Genomic DNA, 22156 nt, shown 5'->3' with positions numbered 1-22156 from the left:
CTCCCATTGATTTCCCTCTTGTAATTTTTTTGTGCCCTCAACTAATCCCCTGTTAAGGTACTTTTTTTTTTTTTTATATATATTGCATCATGGTAGGGGTCACGCTGGTGTAACTGTTTGGTGGTTGAAAAATCACGCCCCTAACTGAAATAGTTTTACCAGTACAAAATCTGTGTGTAGACCAGGCCTCAGAAAAAGGCTTCTTCTGATTGCTCACTAATGACCCATCTGCGCATTTAAGAAGCATCATTGATAACTAGCAGTTGTACAGTGCTTTGAACATGTCAAGCACTATATAGTCATTCACTCCCAACTGTCCTGTGAGGTAGCTAAATATAATCAACTTACAGATGGGGAAACTGAGATGCAGAGAGGTAAAGTAGGATAGGGCAGTGAATCAGTGGTGGAGTCCAGAGTATAACTTAAGAGTGTGATTATTGGTCCCAAGCTAATTTCTGTATAACCTGCTGTCTCTTGATGGGTTCTTGAGTTCCATCCGCTACACAGCTAGTGGTATCGTAATTATGATACAGGGTTCACTGCAAATGAAGATATGCACTACGATCCCGATCCTGTGATTCCTTAATGTTGAAAGTTAAGCGTGTGAGAAGTCCCATTGAAGGCAGGGGCTGTAAAGCCACATTAAAGTTAAGCATGTATATAAATGTTTTTAGTATCAGGGTTTAGTTGCATACTAGCAGGGTACCTTATTTGTGCAGTGCAGGGGGCTGTTGTAGTGGATTTTGCAGTGTAGTTATACAACACATAGGACCCGATTCTCATTTTGCATTAAGGCCCCTCTGCACTGCTCTAGCAGTGGGTATTTCATTTGCAGCGGGAGCAGAAGAGGGTCTCCCCACATAAGGCCAAATAATCTAGCACTGTAATTGAGAATCAGACCTGTAAAATATGTTTCTAAGAGTCTGGTCCTCCTAGCATTAACTCATTATAAAAGTGTGAAAGATGTAAATGCAGGAATTGGTCCTTAGAATCCTCAGCTGAAACAGATTCATTCTGAAAGTTCTAAGCAGAGTTAAATTTAGCCCCTGACTCGCCTCCCTTCCACATCTCTTATGTGACCCCTAGTCCCACTTTTTAAATGCTAAAAGAAGAAGTACTCCGCAAAGGGTAGATACCTGCTTCTCACTTAACTCTGCTGACAGCCTTCTCTCCAAAGGTTGCTCCCACCCCTTGCTTCAGATGCTGATATATGCCACTTCCTGGCCTGAAGCACAGTATGGGACCCAGCAAAGAATAGTGGCAGGATGTTTCAGGCACGTGGATGGAATGGGGGCTCCAGCGACAGCAGAGATGGGTTAAAATTGGCTCATCCCAAGAGCTGTTTCCTAGCACCCTGAAGCTTTTTACACAGCCAACCCCCTCCCCTCCCCAGCGGTTCATCTGAAACACAGGAAACTAGTCATTTTTTTAAAAGTTACCTATTCTCCCCCATTCCTGCCCCCCCAAAAAAAGAGATTATTATATTATTTTATGTTTTTATTATTGTAGTGTTTTAAGAAATCAATAGAACACCGGATAGTGATTTCAGGAATATCAAGTCTTTTGTTTTTCCTGTTTCTGCTGGATATCTCTTGGAAATTCTAAGACCAGAAGAGCTTTTTCTTTCCTTAATTGAAAGGTTGGGGTACTGAATCTTTAAAAGAACTTAATTCCAACTGTTTAGCAGGCATTTGAACTAAATAAGTGGTATCAAAACTAAACAAGCTCCTCCAGCTCCTCTCCAGTTTTAAACAGTGACTAAAAATAATTTCCTCTATCACTTAGCTTTCACTTCCTTAATAATTGTGATTAAACTAGTTGTACTATCAGTTGTCCCTATAGTGTCTTCCAGGAAAAAATAAGTGACAAGACCTGAATATCATGTAAAAACCAGCAGGGATTTAAAAATAAAATAAGGCTTTCCATGGACATAACATGTAAAATGATGGGGATGGGAGGGAAAATCCTTTTTGGGGTCACATCTAAGGAGTTAAACACAAAGGCTTCATTCCTTCAATCAGAGCCACATGGGCAGGCCCTTGCACCTATGTGGAGCCTCACTGAAGTCATTGGGACTCCATGCGGGCGGAAGAGTGTACCTGTATGGATATGATTAAAGTAATAAGGCCCAAAGGATTAGCCAGTTTCTAAACCTAACATCTTATTAAAATATCAGATGTGGTAGATACTGTACAAAAATATAGGAAGTCAGAGTCTCTGCCCTGAAGTGTATAGACTTTTTATAAAGACAGCAGACAAAAGATTTTGGGGGGGGGGGGGGAGGGAGGACGACGAAGGAAACAATGCATAAAGAAAATAGTCTGGGTGATAAACATGGCATTTAAGAGACCTGTCATTTAAACTATATAACACTCTCCCCAGCTGCCCCTCTACTGAGGTTTTGTTTCTTTTAAAAATAAACTTCTTTAATATTTACTAATTTTAGCTTTTGTTTCCTTTTCTATTTTTTAACCATGCCTCTTGAAAATGTTGTTTCCTATTTTTAACTATTGCCTTTCTTCTAAGTTTAATATTGTGCCCTTTTTGTTTTTTTAAATGTATTACCCTCACTCCCACTAATAATTGAAAGGTTGGGGTACTGAATCTTTAAAAGAACTTAATTCCAACTGTTTAGCAGGCATTTGAACTAAATAAGTGGTATCAAAACTAAACAAGTTCCTCCACACACACACACACACACACTCTCTCTCTCTCTGACATGTGACAGTGACACTGACACTGTTCAAGTTCTGTTCTAGAGAAATCTCCCTCCCTTCCCTTAAATAGGAAGCTGTTTAAATAAGCTTTGAATAAGTTCTCACCAAAAAAAAAAAAATCTCTAATATGCCTTTCAAGACTGCTGCACTTATTTTTGCAGAACTAAGAAGGGTTTTGTTGCAGTAGCTGCGTTTTTGCCTGCTGTACAATTTTTAAGGTAGTTGTATAGTGTTGTTTCCTGTAGTGCGTTTACTTTCAATCAAGATAAAAACGTATCACTTAGTAGATATATTTTGATGTGATTAAGGTTCAGCTGATGTGTATTTGAATCAGCATCTGTGCAGCACACCAGTCTTTGCTTGAAATTGCTTAGCTCACTCGAGGAAAATCTCTCTCTTTTATACCAACAGAAAACACAGTATTGAACTAAGACACTTCAGCAACATTTATAAGCTGCACTATTTTGAGCTTTTTTTTTTAAATGACTCTCTGTACAATGCTTAATGGTTTAGTCACAGAGCACATGTTGCCATGTCCTAATATTTTGATAAGGTTACGTCATTACATGCTGATGCACCAGCATAGCAGCATGATATTGTGGTGCCTGGAGTTCATCCCTGCAGAGACAGGTAGTCACACTAGTAGATTTGTTTAGACCTGGGATCGGCAACCTTTGGCACGCGGCTCGCCAGGGTAAGCACCCTGGTGGGCCGGGCTGGTTTGGCCGATCTCAGCTCCCACTGGCAGCGGTTCACTGCTGTAGGCCAGTGGGGGCAGCAGGAAGCAGCACGGGCCGTACCTGATAAACAAACCATCCTGGTCCACCAGGGTGCTTACCCTGGTGGGCCGTGTGCCAAAGGTTGCTGATCTCTGGTTTAGGGTGTTTTAAAACATTAAGGCTGCTAAGACGTTCATGTGACTCTGACTTTTGATGAAAATGGCAAGTTCAATTTCTTGTTCCAAGCAGCGTCTCAGCACTTGTATTTACAGTAGTACCATATTGGCCTTGCTACAGTCCTGCTTGGGAGGGAGAATTTCTTTTGGGATGGATTAAGAGTCTTTAAAAATCTCGCTCTTGTTGGTGCATAGTTTTGGTGAATGCTTGTCTGAGTCGTTATAGAGGCCCTGGTGCCAACAGTGCATGCTGTGTGTCCCTGGGACTGTGTATAGACTACAGGCTGGGCTACCCTGGGACTGTTCTGAGCTTGCAAAGAACTGATGCCTTAAGAGAGCATGGGGTTAGGGGATGACTACACTTCCCAGCACGCTCTGCGTCACCCGCAGCCCCGCCCCTGCTCAGGGCTGCTGTTCTGAGCAGGGCGGGCCTGCGGCGCATGCGGAGTAAGAAACCACCGCCTTGCGGAGGCGCGCCCTCTGGCGGCTAAGCGGGTGCTCTACAACGGGGCGCCGCAGCGCAAGTGGCGCCTGACTGCGCCAGCAGGACAATAGGCGGCCGGGCTCTGCGGGCCCAGGGCCGGGCTAGGCCGTACAGGGCCCGGCGAGAGGGGCCCGCCAGGGCTCGGGCCCACCGCCGTGCTCCGCAAACACTCCCCGGGTTCGTTCCTTGGGGCACGGGCCCGGGAGCCGGGCAGCCGCCTCGCTACCGCCCCGCGGGCCGGCCGGCCGGAGCCGCGGCTCTCCGCCCCGCCTGGCTGAGGCATGGCCCGGCGGCCGGCTCGGGAGCGCGCTGCCCGCGCCCTCCGGCCGGCGGCTCTGCGGGGCCCCCTGGCTGCGGGCAGGCGGCGCGGGCGCAGTGCGCTCGGCGGCCGGCGGGGGCGCTGCGCCGCGCCTCCCTTCCCCCCGCCCGGTGCATTCTCCGATTAAAGGGAGGGGGAGGGCAGAGAAGGAGCCCGGCCGCCATTTTCCGAGCAGCGCCGCCGCCGCGCTCACCCGGAGCGGGGGGGAAGCACCGCCGCGCTCGCTCCGCCGCCGCCGCACCGCGGGCGGAGAGCGATACAGAGCGGCCCGCCCCAGCGCCCGCGGGCAGGCGAGGGCCCGCAGCCGGCGGCTCCAGGGCGCTCCCCGAGCCGGGGGTGGGGGGGCAGCTTCTCCCCCCGCCCCAGCCCGGGCTGCAGCCGCCGCCGCCGCTCTGCACCCGGGAAGGGAGGAAGAGACGAGCCCCGTCCCCCGCGGCCGGGGAAGAGCGAGCGGGCCCGAGCGGGGGGGGGAGCCGGGGCTGCAGCCGGGGCTGGCGCTGCCTGTGCCGGCTGCGGCTCCGCTTCTCCCCTCGGTCGGCGCTTGTTTGCAAACTGCGCCCATTTTGTGCGGGGCTGAATCCGCCCGGACTGTGCTCTCGGCTCCATCACGTGGTAGGTGCCGCTGCCGCCCCGCTCCCTCTCCCCTCCGCCCGCTGCCCTTTCTCCTTCCCTCCCTCCCGCTGCCCCTTTGTTACTGCAACTACCGCCGGCCCCGCCGAGCCAGGCAACTTTAAATGGCTCCTGCTCCCTCGGCGCGGCTCCCGCCGCGTGCAGGGGAGGGGAAGAAAGGGGGGCTCGCTTCCACCTTCACCATCTGCGACCGCGGCTGCCTCTGAGCGGCTCTGATGTGGGGTTCTGCCCGTCCCGGCCTCAGCCCGAACTTCTCCGCCCGGCTGCTGGCTCCGGCTCCCGCCCCGCACCCCTCCCCGTGCCAGGCACTGCCGGGCTCGGGGCTCCTGGCAGCGTGTGTCGGGTAAAGTACTCGGGCTCACTAGCGGATCTCTCAGCCAGGCTCCTCCGGGGGAGGCGGGGTGGGGGAGAGCAGCGGCCCGACTTTGTTTTCGCTGCGGTGCTTTGGAGCCTTCCTGGGGGAAGTGGCTGTATTTTGGGTCTGCCCTGGCTGAGCCCTGCGTGCTACATCTCCCTCTGTAGCTCTCTCTCCTTGTGCTACCGTCTCTGTGTATTTCGCCTCCCTCCCCTAGTGCGTGCGGCTAGCAAAGTACTGCGGATCCATTGCGTGGAGGTGGCGGCGGCGGGGAGGAGGTTGGTTTGATGGCGCCACTTTAAATTGAAATCTTGCACAAGGGCTGCAGCCTTTTGTGGCTTGTTTCTAAACTTGAACGACCGCGCACGGAACGTTCCTAGCCCGGTTATTCGAATGCGGCGGACCCCAAAGTTCCAAAATCGAGTCCTGCCTTGCCGCCCCCAGCTCCATTCACACTCCCCGCCCGTGTGTGTTGCCATCGCTGTCACGTGGCTGGCAGTCATTGTGGTGTGCTGCTGCTGCTGCTGCTTGTGTGGTGTGGAACATTATATACTGGCTTTAATCTGAAGTCTGTCCTCGCAAAGAAGCCAACCCAAAACTATCCCTTTGGAAGAGACAACAGGTGATAGGGGTGCTTAAGATAAAAAGGGGGGGGGGGAAACCAAAACAAAAAACGGAGTTTTCAAGTAAACAGAAGAAAGTTGCATAATCTCCACCTTGCATAATTTTGCATGAGGAGCTTGTCCCTTCACAATAACATTAGGGCCAAATGCACAATTAAGTATGAAAAGTAGTAGTGGGGCATGTGTAGATGTCTGTCACCTTCTCATGGTTTTTAATGCAGTAATTGATGTATTTATAAGAGCTTTGTGTATAGGCCTTGCCATCTACCCATTTGGGACCTACAGTGGTCTGTTTTCTGACATGGGTTTGATCAACCAAACCAGTTGAAAGTTTGGGTTGTGTGTGGGGTTGTTTTTTAATTTTGGATTGGTGAAAATTTTTTTCATTCTTCTCTAAACAGTAGCATATAAGTGTATTCACCTTTTTAAAGACTATTCTGTTCTTGCATGTCTGTTTATGATAAGAGGTTTAGAGCATTTGTGGTGCTCGATTACAAAGAATTTGCCTAGCATTAGATTTGCTCAGGATCTTTTTAAAGGAACTTCTTTGTATCTTCTGTAACACATTTGCCCATTCATGTTTCTACAAAAAAAATTAGGAAATAAAATATATGGAGATATGCCTATTTTATTTCCTAATTTTTATCTCATAGAACTGGAAGGGACTCCGGAAGGTCATCAAAATACTTTTATTTTATTTTATTTTTTTTAATTGTAGCATAGTCTCTCCTGCTAATAAAATCTATATACATTTAAAATTTACCCAGTATGTTTATATAGGAGCTTTATATACACCACCAGTCTGAATTGTAACTTTCCATAAAACTGGCTGGTATGTGAGGAATTGTGTGTGTTTGGCTTTTTTGTCTGACCACTACATTTTGAACAGTTTTTGGGCCATTTTCTTGCTAGCAGTTACATCACATCATGTGATGTGTGCTATGATGTGTATTTCTAAAAATAAGACAAGGTAAAAAGCCCATCCTCGGGGAAGTTAAAATGTGTTGTGAAATTGGGAAAGTACTTTGGTCATAACACTCTTTGACTAGTAGTAAACTAATTTTTCTTTCTGGACAAACCAGTTGATATACTAGTATAATTTAAACACCCACTTACCCTGTAGTTTCTTAAATTCAGATTATGAAGGGGATTTGATTTGATTTTTTTTCTCTTCCTCTTCTGAATAACATTACTTTTTTTAAAGGTTTTAAAAAAAACAGCCACCCACCATTGTTTTCAGAGGGGAATGTATAATGCCAGTTACCCATTGTGTATATTCTCCCCTTAAGCCCTCCCATACAACATGGGAAAGGTATTATGGGTAGTGACTTTTAACAACAGATTTATTAACTTAAATATAAAATGATGATGACCTCTTGCCTTTATTTTTTTTTATTTTTTTTTATTATTTTTAAGATGAGAATAGTTGCCTGACTTGAAGGTGGGACCTCTTAAGGTGAACTACAGGCCAAGCCTAATTTGGGAAAAGGGGCTGGGTTTTTTGTTTTTTTCTTAACTGTACCATCTCAGTGGGATCACTAAATCCATATTAGGCCCTGTCTACCCTGCAAACTAAATCCATATTACGGGTTTAATTACAATGCAGTTAAAGGTGACCTGGAAAAGGGGGGAAGGATGGAAGTCTTATGTACTCTAATGCTTTTTTATTATGTATAAAGAATGCCAAAAAAGGGTGAGAGAACTGTTTTTGTGGTTTTTTTGTTGTTGTTGTGGTGGTTTCTGTAACATTTTTTCAATACTAAATGCAAGCAAAGTCCACCCTGGAAGATTATAGTGACTGGAGAATATCACAAAAGTTGAGTAAAAGCCGAACAACTTTTGTAAAGGGGAAGTTACTTTAATCACAGTTTTAAAACTGGTTTTGTTAACACATATAATTCCAATACCCAATGAACACTTTGGACAAAGCATGTCTCTGGAGTTTAAACACCTGATCCTTTCATTTAAGAGAACTGACAATACGTATGCTTGGTGTTCCCCAAGTAGTTCACCAGCGAAGCCAGGGAGGATCAGGCTTGATGGTCTAATAAGGTAAATAAGAAATAAAAATATATTCAGGCATTCTTCATGCATGCATCCTAAAGGCAGGTGGATAATGGAAGCCACATCAATTTTGCAGGGATTATGCCTTATACTCTTTTTCTCTTTTATTAGAAAGTTCTAAATCTCTTCTGAAAATTAACTTTTTTTTTTTTTGAAGGTGTGCAGTTTAAGTGTTTTGCTTATGCACTTCATTGCTGTCTTATCTCCCACACTTTTTTTTTTTTTTTAAATCAAACCCTGTGGGGCTGTGTGATTGAGACAAGCTGTTGCATCAGCTGGGCCTTTGATGACAAACTATCATTGTTAACTTTTTTCTGGATATTAGGTAATGTGCTGGCTCGACCAAATAATACATAGAGTTTCTGTATATGGTTCTTTATGTTCAGAGTTTTTGTAGTCTCATTAAAAAAATCTCTCAACACTTGGAGGATCCGAATGGCAGGCGATCTGTGAAGTACAATTTCCTTTGTTGTATTTTATAAATAACATTTCCTCAGTCATAAAGTCTTAAAATACTCTGTGTATCTGGATTGCGTGTCCAAAAACTTTTATTAGAATTCTCCTCCTCCTGAAAAAGAAAATCCTCTCCAGACTCCTGTACTATTGTGCGGCCGTATGGTTAAGGATGTAATTTTGAACTGCTTTGTTATACAATTAGGAAAAAGGCTTCCTGCCTCTTCTCAGTTGGACAAAGACTTGCCACACATCAGGGTCCTGGTGATGCAGTTGCTTAGTGTATTATGCCATGAGTATATTCTTTTCAAGGTACATTCAAACTGAGACGTTAGGGTAGGGGACAATGCAAATAGCTTGCTGCAAAACTGTTCAGACTCCAAGAAGGGATGGAAAACATAAACTTCTTATAACTTGTTTCTCGGCAAACTATATAATTTAAGTTTTTTAAGAATGAAAGCAGAATAGAAATTCTGATGGTTAAGGAGATCTAATACTGAAGAGTGGAGCTTGGGCACTGTTCTGTGTGAATCCAAGATGAAAACATCTTACTTTTTTTACACAAACAAGAAAAAACCCACAAAGATTGGAAAAAGAATGGCTGAAACAAATCTAAAGAGAGGAAAGGGTACTTATTACAGGTCTGTTCAGACCTGTTTGACCGTATCTTTGTCAGCTCCTCAGTTTAGACTTGTTGCTGCAGAATTACTTCTCTCTCTCCACCAGCTCTGCGAAGTGTTGAGAGTGGTGAAAAGTATTTTGTTTAAAATAGCTTTATTGAAATCTGTTTCTTTACTGAAAGCTGATCCAGACTTTAGTCAAGCTAGTAGCATGAAGTCTGTTATGAACTCTGTACTAAGTTATACCAAACTTCATTGAGTCCCCTTCATGATTTTTATGCCCTCTTATTGAGGTCTGCAGTGACATAGTGAAGCAATGAATGAGTGGAAAAGTTCTGTTCAACTTTCTTTATTTCTCTGCCTTAGAAATGAAAAGTGACAAACCAGTTACCACATGGTAACTGTGGCTTGTCATTCACACTCTGCAGGTTCCTTTTATTAGAAGAAAGTGCTCAGCATCCTAGGCTTGGAATTTACTTCCTGGTGGTGTTGGATGCTGTGATGGTGATCCCCCTGAATTGCTGTCTTCAGTGTGAGATCCTGAGCAGTTATTAAAGCTGAGACTTATTGGCTGTCTGGCAGCAGTTTGCTAAAGTAAAGCTTTTGGATCATGGTCAGGATAATGAGTGTACTGGATTATTGATTCATTATAGAATAAGACACTTAAATGCCCAAAGAGAGGTTGTATAGTTTAGTGGATTGAGTGCAGGGCAGGAGCTTGTGTGTTCTAGGGTATGGCTACACTTGCAAATTTGCAGCGCTGCAGCAGGGTGTGAAAAAACACCCTCTGCAGCGCTGCAAATTGCGGCGCTACAAAGCGCCAGTGTAGTCAAAGCCCCAGCGCTGGGAGCGCGGCTCCCAGCGCTGTCCGTTATTCCCCACAGGGAGCTGGAGTACGGACAGCGCTGGGAGAGCTTTCTCCCAGCGCTGGGGCTTTGACTACACTTAGCGCTTCAAAGCGCTGCCGCGGCAGCGCTTCGAAGCGCTAATGTAGCCATAGCCTTAGTCTCTCTGCCACTATCCATGTGACATAGGGCAAGTGACTTAAACTGTTTCCTCACTGGTAAAACGATAATAATATGGAACTCCCTCCCAGGGATGTTAAGGTTTAGTTAGTTAATGTTTATACAGTGCTTTGAAATGTAAAGTGTTCTATGACGGTGACACATTTTTGCAAAATATTGAAAGTTAACGTTAATATTTTGACCCTAGCACTTTCTCAAGAGTATGCGTTAAAGGAGGTGTTACTTTAACTGCAGCAATAGAATGTGTACAACAAATCTGAATATATTTAAAAAAATAAGAGACTTTTTGTTCCTACTTACCTTATCTAAGTCCTGAGTTCAAGACTCTTTCCTTGGCAAGTTGCCCAGAATATACCTAAAAGTAGAGGAAAGCGCTGTGCATTGTGGTTTGTGTTGGAGACTTCTGTGGTAGGGGGAATGCCAATTTTCCAGTTGTTTTGTAAATACAAGAAGAGCTGAGTTTTCAGATATTTTGTTTATACTTAAAGGATTTTTTACGAACATTCTGTTGCTTACATTTCACTTTTCCATTTGACTCTTGGATGCGGCTTTGCTCTGAAGAGTGATTCCCTCTATCTTTTTTAAAAAAAAAAAAAAAGATAAAATGTTGGGGATTCCATATCAAAGACTTCATATCACACTAGGTCACTTTGCAAGTAAAAGTTAATTCTTGTACATAACTGCCAGACTGCAAACTTCCTCTAGGAAGTGATAGTCAAGCTTGCTTTTTCCTTTTTGTACGTCTTTTTGTCTGTAATTAACTTTGTGTAGACCAAATTATGCCATCAGTGACTCCTGTGCAAGCCCTGTTGAGTACAGAGGGGGTTAGACAGGTATAACAGATGATGCCATTTGAAGACTGGAGTTGCATAGGTGCCATTAAGAACATAATCTGTTTTTTAGGATCACTATTACTAGTGATGCTTGAGTAGGAAAGAGGCCAGGTTGACTTTCAGACTCAAGAGTTCATTTGCAGGCTTGACTCCTTTTACATGTAAACTGAGTACACACAGTCTCAAATCATTGAGGCCCCACAATCCAATTATTAGTCACTTCAGAGCAGAACCACTCTTTAATATTGAGTCTTTCATGGAAGGTTATAAAACACTTAATCTCAACCGTCATTAGAAGACACTGTCCTTTAAATGTAGATAAGGGATGTTGTATGCATATTACGTGTCTTGGTTCATGCATAGATATCTACTTCCTTTAATATCTTGACTGTCAAATCTTTGGGAGATCTGAGATGTTTAAAACTACACCGCTACCCTGATATAATGCGACCTGATATAACACGAATTCGGATATAACGTGGTAAAGCAGCGCTCCAGGGGGGCGGGGCTGTGCACTCCTGCGGATCAAAACAAGTTTGATATAACGCATTTTTACCTATAACACGGTAAGATATATTTTTTTTTGGCTCCCGAGGACAGTGTTATATTGGGGTAGAAGTGTATATCATTTTACAGCATGGCAAGCAGTTTGCCTATCATATGTGATGGTACAACTAGTCCATCATCCTATGTGTTTTTTTTAAACCATTTGTTTTCTTAATTAAAGCTTTTTGAGAGTTATACTTGCAGGAAAGATGCTTCTACGTTGGTAATCATTTTCTTTCCCAATTACAGAATGTTGAAAGATGACAAGATATTCTTTCCTCCTTTTTAGAAAAGAAATTTTCCCCCCTTTCCCTTGCACCCCTCTCCGCCCCCCCCCCCAAAATGTGTATCTAGGGGTCTGGACTGTGGGCTTGTTTTAGGAAAGAGGTCTTAGCATACAAGTTTTAAAGGCCTACTTCTAGACCTTTGAGTTAGAGGCTTAGGTTGTATTCTTGCAGTCACTGGTTCAAATTGCTCTTCTATTCACTTATTTGTAAAAATGTTACAAAATATAGTCTTTAATCATGTACATAGTGCAATCAACCTTATGTGTACCTATAATCTAACCTACCCTTTTTTTTTTTTTTTTGGATAAATTTGATATCACTTCTCACGATGTTTTTTTCCCCCCTCTCAGAATTAATCTCTTCAGTATTCATATTTACCTGCTGTAGACAAGTAAGACTGGTTCCCGCTCTGAGAAGCTTACAGTTAGCTTGGGCATAACATGGCCCCCCGAGAAGTTGAGAGGTAGAGGGGAAGCAGGAGAGGTTTATGTAGCACACGAATGTGAAGTTACTTGATTTTAATGTATGTTGTGCTCCTGTGCATGTAAACTTCTTAGTGTACAGATATTGCTAGTTTTAGGCTTTTGTTTGTGCACAGCGGAAATCTTGGCTTTCCAACACTGACTCCCATTCCCAAGTAAAGTAAGTGGATTTTGAAGAGTAGAGGAAGACTTCCTGGTGAAGAAGTTAGGGAGTAACATGGGAAAAGATGGAGGCACCTTGTGGAAGGAGGCCTCAGGCTGAGCATGAAAGCTAGTGGAGTTTGCATGTGGTTGGACAGAAGATGAGGCAAAGCAGGAAGAGATGAACTTTTGCAAGTGAAGACCATGAGTTTAAAATTTTGATGCAGGAGCTGCAAATCCATCCGAGGGCTTCTAGCATGATGGTGGATGAAATGGCAGGGAAGGAAGATGACTTGGGCAGCAGAGTGTTGGATACATGGGAAAGGGATTGTAAGGCAAGAGTCAAGTAAACCAGGTAGGAAGAGGTCGCAGGAGTCCGGATAGCAGGTTACCAAGTTGTGGATCAGGATCTTGATGAATTGGAAGGGGCAGATTTTGGAAATGTATAGAGAAGGGACTTAAGGCATGTCTACACTTAAAACACACGTTAGTGAAGACACTTCTTATGCAAATGGGAGGGGTTCTGTTGGTATAGATCAGTGGTTCTCAAACGTCAGTAGTGGTGGTCGCTTTCACAAAGCAAGTCTCTGAGTGCAACCCCCCCATCCCAATAAATTAAAAACTTAAAAAAAAAAAAAAAAAAGTATAACACTATTCTAAATGCTGGAGGTGAAGCATGGTTTGGGAGTGGAGGCTGACAGCTTGTGCCCCCCCCAATGTAATAACTTTGTGACCCCTGAGGGGTCATGACCCCCAGTTTGAGAACCCCTGGCATAGGTACTCCTCCACCTCTTCCATTATCCTAGCACTGTCTACACTGGAGATGAGGTCAGTTTAACTGTGTCACTTGCAGAGTGGATTTGTCACACCCCTAAGTGATGTAGTTATACCAACCTAATGTCCTAGTGTACACCAGGCCTTAGTGGGATCCTGGATATATCGGAGGGGGGAGGGCAAAGGGAGGAGTTAAGGAGAGGAAGGAGTCAAAGACTTTACCAAGGTTATGAGTCTTGGTGGAAAATGCCACTCTCGTCTCCATGATGAAGGGTGGGGAGAGATGAATTTGTTTCAGCTGTGTAGGATTTGAGGTTGGGGTGGATCTAGGAAGAGTTGTTTGTAAGATAGTTGCAGGATTGGAGAGAGATGGTGATTCAAGTCATTAGAACAGATCAGTAACCAAAAAACCCCAACTTCATTAACAGAGTTAAGGTTGCCCAGTGGTATCTTGTGCCATTCTAGGACCTCGAGCTCAGCTGAACGCAAACCTCTGAAAACCAGGAAACAAAGGGCATAATTTGGAGGGGGAACAAAAATGGTGGGGAAGTATGGAAGTTTTGGGGGAGCAGAGCTTGAAGCCCCTTATATTCCCCACTGCACAGCCGTGACTCCCTCCTTTCCTCCGCCACTCTCCTGCACTGCTCTAACCCTTCCCTCTCTACCCCCCCCCCCCCCCCAGTTCTGCTGCTTTGAGAGAGTGAGTGAGGCTGGAGACCCTTTGCCACTGCTGGTAGCAGCATGGGTAAGGTGGGGAGTTCTGGGTTCCTTTCCCTTGTTTGGGGAGCTGTGGAGACCTGGGGCAAAACTTCTGAAAAGAGCCTCTGCAGAATGCAGGCAGAGAGCAAGCAACATACTATCTGTCTGAAAATTGCCAAAGGTAAGGCTCAAATTCAGAGCTTAAGTGCAACTCCAGTTCAGAGACCACAGCATATTGCTTTGAGCCTCCCAATTTCTATGACAAGAGATGCCCACTAGGGCCTCAACAGTAGTCTATGTGCACATATTGCTCTTCTAGTCCAAGTTGTGCCAATTTGGAGTTACAAACTTTACCCGTAACTCTTTCAATAGTGCTTCCCCAAAAGGTCTAACCTGCTCTTAAAAAAAAAAAAAAAAAAATCTCTAATGATGGAGATTCAACGACCTCTCTAGGGAATTTATTCCAGTGCTTAACCACCCTGACAGGAAGGTTTTCCTAACATCCAACCTAAACCTCCCTTGCTGCAATTTAAGCCCATTGCTTCTTGTCCTATCCTCAGAGGTTAAGGAGAACAATTTTTCTCCTTCCTCCTTGTAACAACATTTTATGTAGTTGAAAACTGTTATGTCCCCCCTCAGTCTTCTCTTCTCCAGACTAAAGATTGAAAAAATGGGTTTGTTCCCTCATAGGTCATGTTTTCTAGACCTTTAATCATTTTTGTTGCTCTTCTCAAGACTCTCTCCAATTTTGTTCAGATTGTTTCTGAAATGTGGGACACAGAACTGGACACACTACTCCAGTTGAGGCCTAATCAGTGCAGAGTAGAGCGGAGGAATTACTTCCTGCTAATACATAGTAGTCAACTTTTAAACTGAAAGTGATGCTCAACATTAACTGTAGCAGAGCTGCTGCTATGTTGTTGTTCATGGAGATGGTATGGAGGAAATACTTGAGAGCGCTGAGGTAATACGTACTGCTCTGTGTTGGGAGAAGTAGTTCATTAAACCTCTGTTGCTGTATCTTAACAATTACTGCTTTGATATACTGCAAAAGCTAAGCCATATCTTCTGTTGACAACACAAGGGCCATAAACAAAGTGGATGAAGATTGTTTTTAAAAATGAATTTGTTACTTAAAGGTTCTTTCAGTTGTCTATATAATACTAGTAATGTGACTCAGTGGCAGAGAAACCATGATATTTGCAACCTGGACTATTAAGAATTTTAAATGTGCCCTCTGTAGGCCAAAAAATTTGGTCTTCTGAAGGAGAAAAGATAATCATAATGTATAGAGGTCTTGGCTTTTTTTAAATAGGCTAATTTGGGTCTTATCTAGTCTTTCCTGGAGGACTTGAACTATTAGGATTATGAATTGCAAATACGACAAGAGTATAACTTGAACATTTTGAGGAGAGGGACTTCTAACGACTGTTTTACTGTTTAGTTTAATTTAATTTTAATTTTATTTTTTTTGCGGAAGAGGAGGGAGTGTGAGCATCTGAGACAGTTAGGAGAAAAGATCTTTTTATGTAAATGCTTTCACCCCTTCAGTTGAGGACTGGGAGCACCTACCTCTGTTCTCTCATCAGCCAGCAAGAGCAAGGAAGAAGAGGTTTAATATTCCAAAAGTCAAAGAAGCAGGAGCTCCACCCCTCTCTTGGCACAACCACCCTTATTTTTTTTTTCTGTTGAAGGTCATCTTTAAGGAGGGAAATGGTTCCTGAAATTTTTGTTTCAGATATATCACTAAAAACTCCTATTAGCTATTGCTTTTGCTCATTGGAAATTTTGCAAAAGAAAAATTGGATTAAAATAAAACTTTTGCAGATTACTTTTAAGAGAAATTGGAGGCCTTTTAAATTAGTGGAACAAAGAATGGAAAGTGTATTTATTTAACAAGGAGAATTTGGAAACATTTTGTAAATCTTAAAGTTCCATCCCTCCTCTTTCCATTCCTCCTGTAAAGCTAGGGGTAAACCTAGGGTATATCTAAACAGATAAACATTGGTTTAATTTGATTTTTTTTCAAATGGATTTAGTTAAATCTGTGAATACTCATATTTCTATGTTAACTAGGTTTATTTTGGTTTCGATTAAGTTGATTAGGAACAGGTTTAAAATGCACAAAATCAAATTACTTTTAATACAAAGTAAGTGTCCATGCAGACGTTTACCCTTATTGAACTTAAATCGGTGCAAGTTTGTGTGTAGACAGAGCCTTGGATTCCCATGGTTAGGACCCAGTTGTTGTCGTCTTTTACTTTTCTATTTTTTTAATTATCTCTGAAAGATGTTAAGTGTGTATGTAGGTTGATACCGAGATCAGGCTTTCAGATGCTATGGTAATGGCCCCAATTAGATTAGTGTACCTACTTTTTAGGGAAACTGAAAAGCAGAAGTGTGAGTGAAGGTATTTGACAGCAGTGTTTATGAATAAACAGCTGATCTAAATAGTCAAGTCTCATGGGTAAAGGCCTTGGTAGGGAATTTAATAGAAGCCTTCTGTAGTGAAGCTGCTTTTTCTATCCACAGCCCATCTTCACTGCAAGTGGAGTGCTTGCTACAACTAGGATTGTAATTTGTACATTGAGTGCATTGAAAGCATTTGGCCCTGTATGTAGGGAGTGAAATGATGTTTACTGAAATCTGTTTTTCAGCATGGTTTAGTATGGGTTTAAGAACACAGCTGGGCATTGCCCACACATAATGTATTGCACATTTATATAAAAAAAGTAAAATAGGCTCTGTTCATAGTAGGTAAGCAAACTACACAGGAAACAAAATACTTAGCCCTGTATACACAAACTGCCAAGGACGTTTTTATTCTAGGTGGCTAGAACAGTGGACTGGAACTCAGGAGGCCTGGGTTCTGGTCCCAGCCCTGCCACTGGTCTGTTGGGTGACCTTGGGCAAGTTGCTTCCCTCAGTGCCTCTGAAATGGTGGTGATATTGACCTCCTGTGTCAAGTGCTGTGAGATGTGTTGATGGACAGCACTATATAAGAGCTAGGTATTCAACACAAATGGAGTTTAAAGTCAGTTTAGTTTAGGCTCTAGAGTTGGGATCATCTTAAAGGAGAACTCCCTTCCTCCAAAATCCTTGACATCAATAGAAATGTTTCTGATTTTTGTTTTCAATATTATTTGTAGCCATGTTGGTCCCAGGAGATTAGACACACCCTGTGGGTGAGGTAATATCTTTTAGCTCAAAAACTAGTCTCTTCCGCTAATAAAAGTTGGTCCAATGAAAAATATTACCTCTCACACCTTGTCTTTCTCTGGTTTTTCTCAGTTTACAGGGAAAGGTTATTTTTAAGTGAATAAAACTTCACAGCAGTTCGTATAATGTAAACACTGCAGCATACTTCTATATAGCAGAACTAGAAAGCAAATCAGAAACAGGCTATTAACAAAACTAATTTTAGCTCTAGATGAGTAAATCTAAAAAAGCATAAATGGGGGCAGAGGGAAAGCAGACTCCTTTTAAAAATAATCTTAATCTAAAATGAAATCAGTAACTGCTACAGACATCTGGGGTTTTTAAAATACTTTTAACATCATTATTCCTTGTCCATTATAGGTGGCTTCTATTGTGAGTCTAACGTTAATTATTAATGTAAACTGACGTACAATTGAGGGATTGATTTATTAGATACAAATACACCTCTGCCCCGATATAACGCTGTCCGAGGGAGCCAAAAAATCGTACCACGTTATAGGTGAAACCGCGTTATATCGAAGTTGCTTTGATCCGCCAGAGTGCGCAGCCCCACCCCACCCCGGCACTGCTTTACCGTGTTATATCCGAATTTGTGTTATATCGGGTCGCGTTATGTGGGGTAGAGGTGTATTTTGATTTAGGATTGCTCTGAATTTTTCACTTTTGCTCTTAATGTTGACAAGTATTGAAATACAATACAAAAGCAGTGACGTGTTTATCTGCTGCATAACAACAAATGGAAGATAAAGCAAAAGCTATAAAAGATCAACTAAGTTGTTATAATTGTCCTGCACTTTCAAAAATGTGTAATAGTGCTGACAAATCTTAATGATTAAGTAAATGGCTAGTTGATCAGAAACTTCTGTCAGTCTTAGGAAAAACTGCAAGATCATTCAGTAAAATATCAGTCACTCTTCTGTGAACTCATACTTTCTCTTGAGTTGAATGTTACACTGTTAGTGATTTTATTGCTAAGTGGGGATGTACGCTATCAAGGTGGGTAGAGATGAAACTGTCATATGGCAAGAACTTATGAAAGGGAGAGACCAAGTAAACAGCTGGTTTCAGTGTGCATCCTGTAGTGGGGGGGGGAACATCAGACAGCCTAAACTACTGTTAGTATTTTTGTTTAAATCTTGAATTTGGAAAACCGCTAGTTCCCAAGAGGATGAAACCTGAAAGGGTCTAACTTTACAAGGTTTCCAAGAAAGCCACTGGGGTTGTTTAGCTGGATAGGAATGTATTTTTCTACCCACTAGGAGTCAGTGTGGGTGGAGACTTATTCCACCCAAAGCCATGTCCACCTATACTAGCAAATTTAAGCAGTAATTTACCACGGATGCAGCCTCGTTGGTGGAGGCTATACTGTAGATGTAGCACAAACAATCTGCTGGGGGTCTCTGATACTGATGTATGGTGGAAGGGGTATATAAGGCAGTTAATTTGTTTGGAGTGAGAGGAGGATGTTTCAGTACTCCGTGGGTGAGATTTTCTCCATGCGGAGCTCTGAGGCGTTTAAAAGTAGTATGGTCTTGTGGTTAAAGCACTGGACTGGGACTTGGGAGATGTGGATTCAATTCTCAGCTCTGCGACAGACTTCCTGTGTGATCTTTGGGGGCAAGTTACTTAACCTTTGTGCCTTAGTTAAAGTGTAAAATTGAGAATACTGGTCTGTTTACACTGTAAACTCTTTGGGCTAGGATATCTCTTACTATGTGTATATAATGCCTAGCATTGTGGGGAATCTCTTGGTGCTAGGATAATAATTTGGAATTTCTGTAGTATACTGAACACTAATAGAATTTTTTTTAAAAAGTGCCCAATGTTGGCCTAACTTTGCTCTCACTGAAATCAATAGTTTTGTTGTTGATTTGAATTACAACAAAGTTAGGCAAACATGGAGAGCTGCAGAATGCTCAAAGGGAGAGAGATGAAAGTTGTAGAAAACAAAAGCATGGCCTTGTAACTTCTCCTGAAGTCTGGTATTGTCTCAGTTTTGCAGATGTGGAAACTGAGGCACTGGACGAAAGTGACTTGCCAGAAAGTTCTCATTGCAAATTGGTGTTTCAGAACCAGCACTGGGACATCAGTTTTTTTGATTGCTAGTTTTAGACCATGCTTGCTTCTGTTATCTTGCAGTGTTGCAGACCATGGGCCTAGGTCGGTCTGTCAGATGGCTCATGAGCATTTTGTTTACTATTTATCTGATTCAATGACTTTGCTTTCTTTTTTTAGGCTGTCCTCAGGCGAGGCAGTAAGAGGCAGTGGAGCTGGCCTCGGCACTGGGAGAGGCTGGATTTCCTGTCTCTTGGTGCTGAATGGCTGCGATGGCGCCCGCTCTCACTGACGCAGCAGCTGAAGCTCACCACATCCGGTTCAAACTGGCTCCCCCGTCCTCCACCTTGTCACCTGGCAGTGCCGAGAACAACGGCAACGCCAACAACATCCTTCTCACTGCCAACGGCACCAAAAGGAAAGCCATTGCTGCAGAGGATCCCAGTGTAGATTTCCGTAATAACCCTACCAAGGAGGAGCTGGGCAAGCTGCAGCCACTGGTGGCCTCTTATCTCTGCTCGGATGTAACATCTGTTCCTTCAAAAGACCCTTTGAAGCTGCAAGGAGTCTTCAACAAGCAGACAGTTCTTAAACCTCACCCTCTCTTATCTCAGTCTTTCTTGAAAACGAACGATCTGTTGGGGAGACAGCCAGTGTTGGAGTTTTCTTTGGAAAATCTAAAAAACATGAGTACTAGTGGTCAGCCACCTCTTCCACAAGCACCTGTGAATGGCTTGGCCAAGAAATTGGCTAAAAGTACCAATTCAGACCATGAAAACTCCAGTTCACTTAATGGTGGGAAGCGTGCTCCCCTCTCAACCACCCTCCAGGGTGTTGACCCTAACACTGCAGGGGGTTCTGAATCAGGGGACTTGAAGACGGGTTTGACCAATTGCACTCTCCCACACAGAAGCCTTGATGCTGAGCGCACAACTCCATTTAGCAATAATAGCACTGCAAACAATGTGTCGCTTAATTCTGCAGCGCAGCAGCGGGTGATTGAAGGAGGCGGTGGAGAGAATAGATTGTCTGGTGTAGATGCACATTCTGATTTTGGGAGCGGCAAGACAGGGGAGCAGAAGTCTCCTCTGTCAGCTAGTCTCTTCAGTGCCATGGACTCTGATTTGAGGACAAGGGCAGTGCTACGACGGCAGGCAGACATTGAGAACCGTGCTCGCAGGCTGCAGAAGCGCCTGCAGGTGGTGCAGGCCAAGCAGGTAGAGAGGCACATCCAGCAACAGCTGGGTGGCTTCTTGGAGGAGACTCTGAGTAAACTGCCAGACTTGGACTCTCTAAGGCATCGGAGCCAGCTGATGCTCACCCGCAAGGCAGAAGCAGCCTTGAAGAAAGCTGCAAGTGAAACAAGTACGTCGGAAGGACTAAGCAGCTTCCTGAAGAGCGACTCTATTTCAGAGGAACTGGAGAGGTTTACAGCCAGTGGGATGGCCAATTTGAGATCCAGTGAGCAAGCATTTGATTCGGATGTCACTGAGAGCAGCTCAGGAGGGGAATCTGACATTGAGGAGGAGGAACTGACCAAAGCAGAACCAGAACAGCATCATGTACCACTGTGAGTAATGCTGAAACTTTGCCTAATTCTGTTGGGGTGAGGTGGGTAAGGCAAGAAGGGGTTAAAAAAGTGCACCATCTTTATTTTGAAGGATCATCTTTGACGTAATACCATTTCATAGAAGGAAGAGGCAGTATTAGTATGCGTGAAGTTTGGCTTGCTTGAACTGCATAATCCTGTCTTAATTATTGCAGGGATTGTAGTTTACAATATATTTCTATAATGTGAAACTGTATATACAGTATTATGACACATGACTGATTCTCAACCAGGGGCACACGTACCACTGGAGGTATGCAGAAATCTTGCAGGGGGTACATCAGCCCATCTAGATACTAGTCTAATTTAACAAAAGGCTACATGAAAAGCACTAGCAAAGCCAGTATTAACTAAAACTTCATACAGACAATGACTTATTTATATTGTTCTATATACTGTGTCAGTGTTTCTTAACCTGGGGGTTATGATTTATTTTACAAGTATATGGTAAAAATGAGAAAGTAAGCAATTTTTCAGTAATAGTGTGCTGTGACACTTTCGTATTTTTAGGTCTGATTTTGTAAGCAAGTTAAGTGGGGAGAAACTTGCAGTATGCAAGACAAATCTGCATCCTGAAAGGGGTACAGTAGTCTGGGAAGGTTGAGAACTACTGACATTTGGGGTCTAATTGACGGCCTCTTTGTGAAGTTAGGGAACTAGGACTAGTTAGGGCATCTAGAGTATCCATACTTCAAATCCAGTACTGCAGTCTGTATTTTTTTTTTTTTGTCTAAAATTGCTCTTGGGTTGGATCTGCCCCTTTAGACTGAAGTATTCTGCTGTGGCAACGGAGATCTCGCTCTTCACATTCTTAGCCAGTAGTGTGTAAAAGATGGCCAGGATAACGTATTTATGTATCTGACCTACTCGGGTTTTGCAGAATCTGTGTTTGTGTGTGGGTTTTGTTTTGTCTTTTTTTATAGGAAAGCATTTAGCCCTGAAAAGTATAAATTGATGCATTGTTGTAGACAGCCTGGAACAATAGCTCTGAACTCCACCTGCTCCCTGTTAATCTCATTGGCTGTCAACATGTTGTAAGGCTGTATCGTTAGTCATTACTGGCAATTTAAGCAGATGGGAGGGATTGGGAACTGATGAAGAAGAAATGGGAAGGGACAGGGAAGGAGTACAGAAGGAGGAGACAGTAGGGGCAAAGTAGTGCTTTTCCTAAAGGTTAACATTTTCCCACTCAAGTGATTGCTGAATGTAACAATAAGGTACTAACCACGTAACGAAGGCTATATTGTAACCTGGTCTCTGTGCATACTTTCTACTGACATCAATAAGAACGGCCATACTGGGTCAGACCAAAGGTCCATCTAGCCC

General features: G+C 43.3%; 1 protein-coding gene across 4 annotated transcripts in view; it reads left to right on the top strand.

The window, feature by feature from the left end:
- The window catches only part of KANSL1 (KAT8 regulatory NSL complex subunit 1), a 168101-nt gene that overhangs the window by 12756 nt on the left and 133189 nt on the right, over nucleotides 1–22156 (top strand). For 2 of the 4 annotated variants that reach the window (XM_044999361.1, XM_044999364.1), the window contains exon 2: nucleotides 19402–20791. In XM_044999361.1, coding sequence (XP_044855296.1) covers nucleotides 19485–20791 — 1307 coding nt within the window. In that variant the 5' untranslated portion in view covers nucleotides 19402–19484. Of the gene's footprint in view, nucleotides 1–4871; nucleotides 5028–5367; nucleotides 5389–19401; nucleotides 20792–22156 lie in introns of those variants that run through there. The other 2 variants (XM_044999362.1, XM_044999363.1) reach the window with 2 other exon arrangements.

This window comes from Mauremys mutica, chromosome 25, assembly GCF_020497125.1.
Source record: "Mauremys mutica isolate MM-2020 ecotype Southern chromosome 25, ASM2049712v1, whole genome shotgun sequence".
In the NCBI taxonomy this organism is placed as follows: Eukaryota; Metazoa; Chordata; order Testudines; family Geoemydidae; genus Mauremys; species Mauremys mutica.
This window is presented reverse-complemented; position numbering and strand designations above follow the sequence as displayed.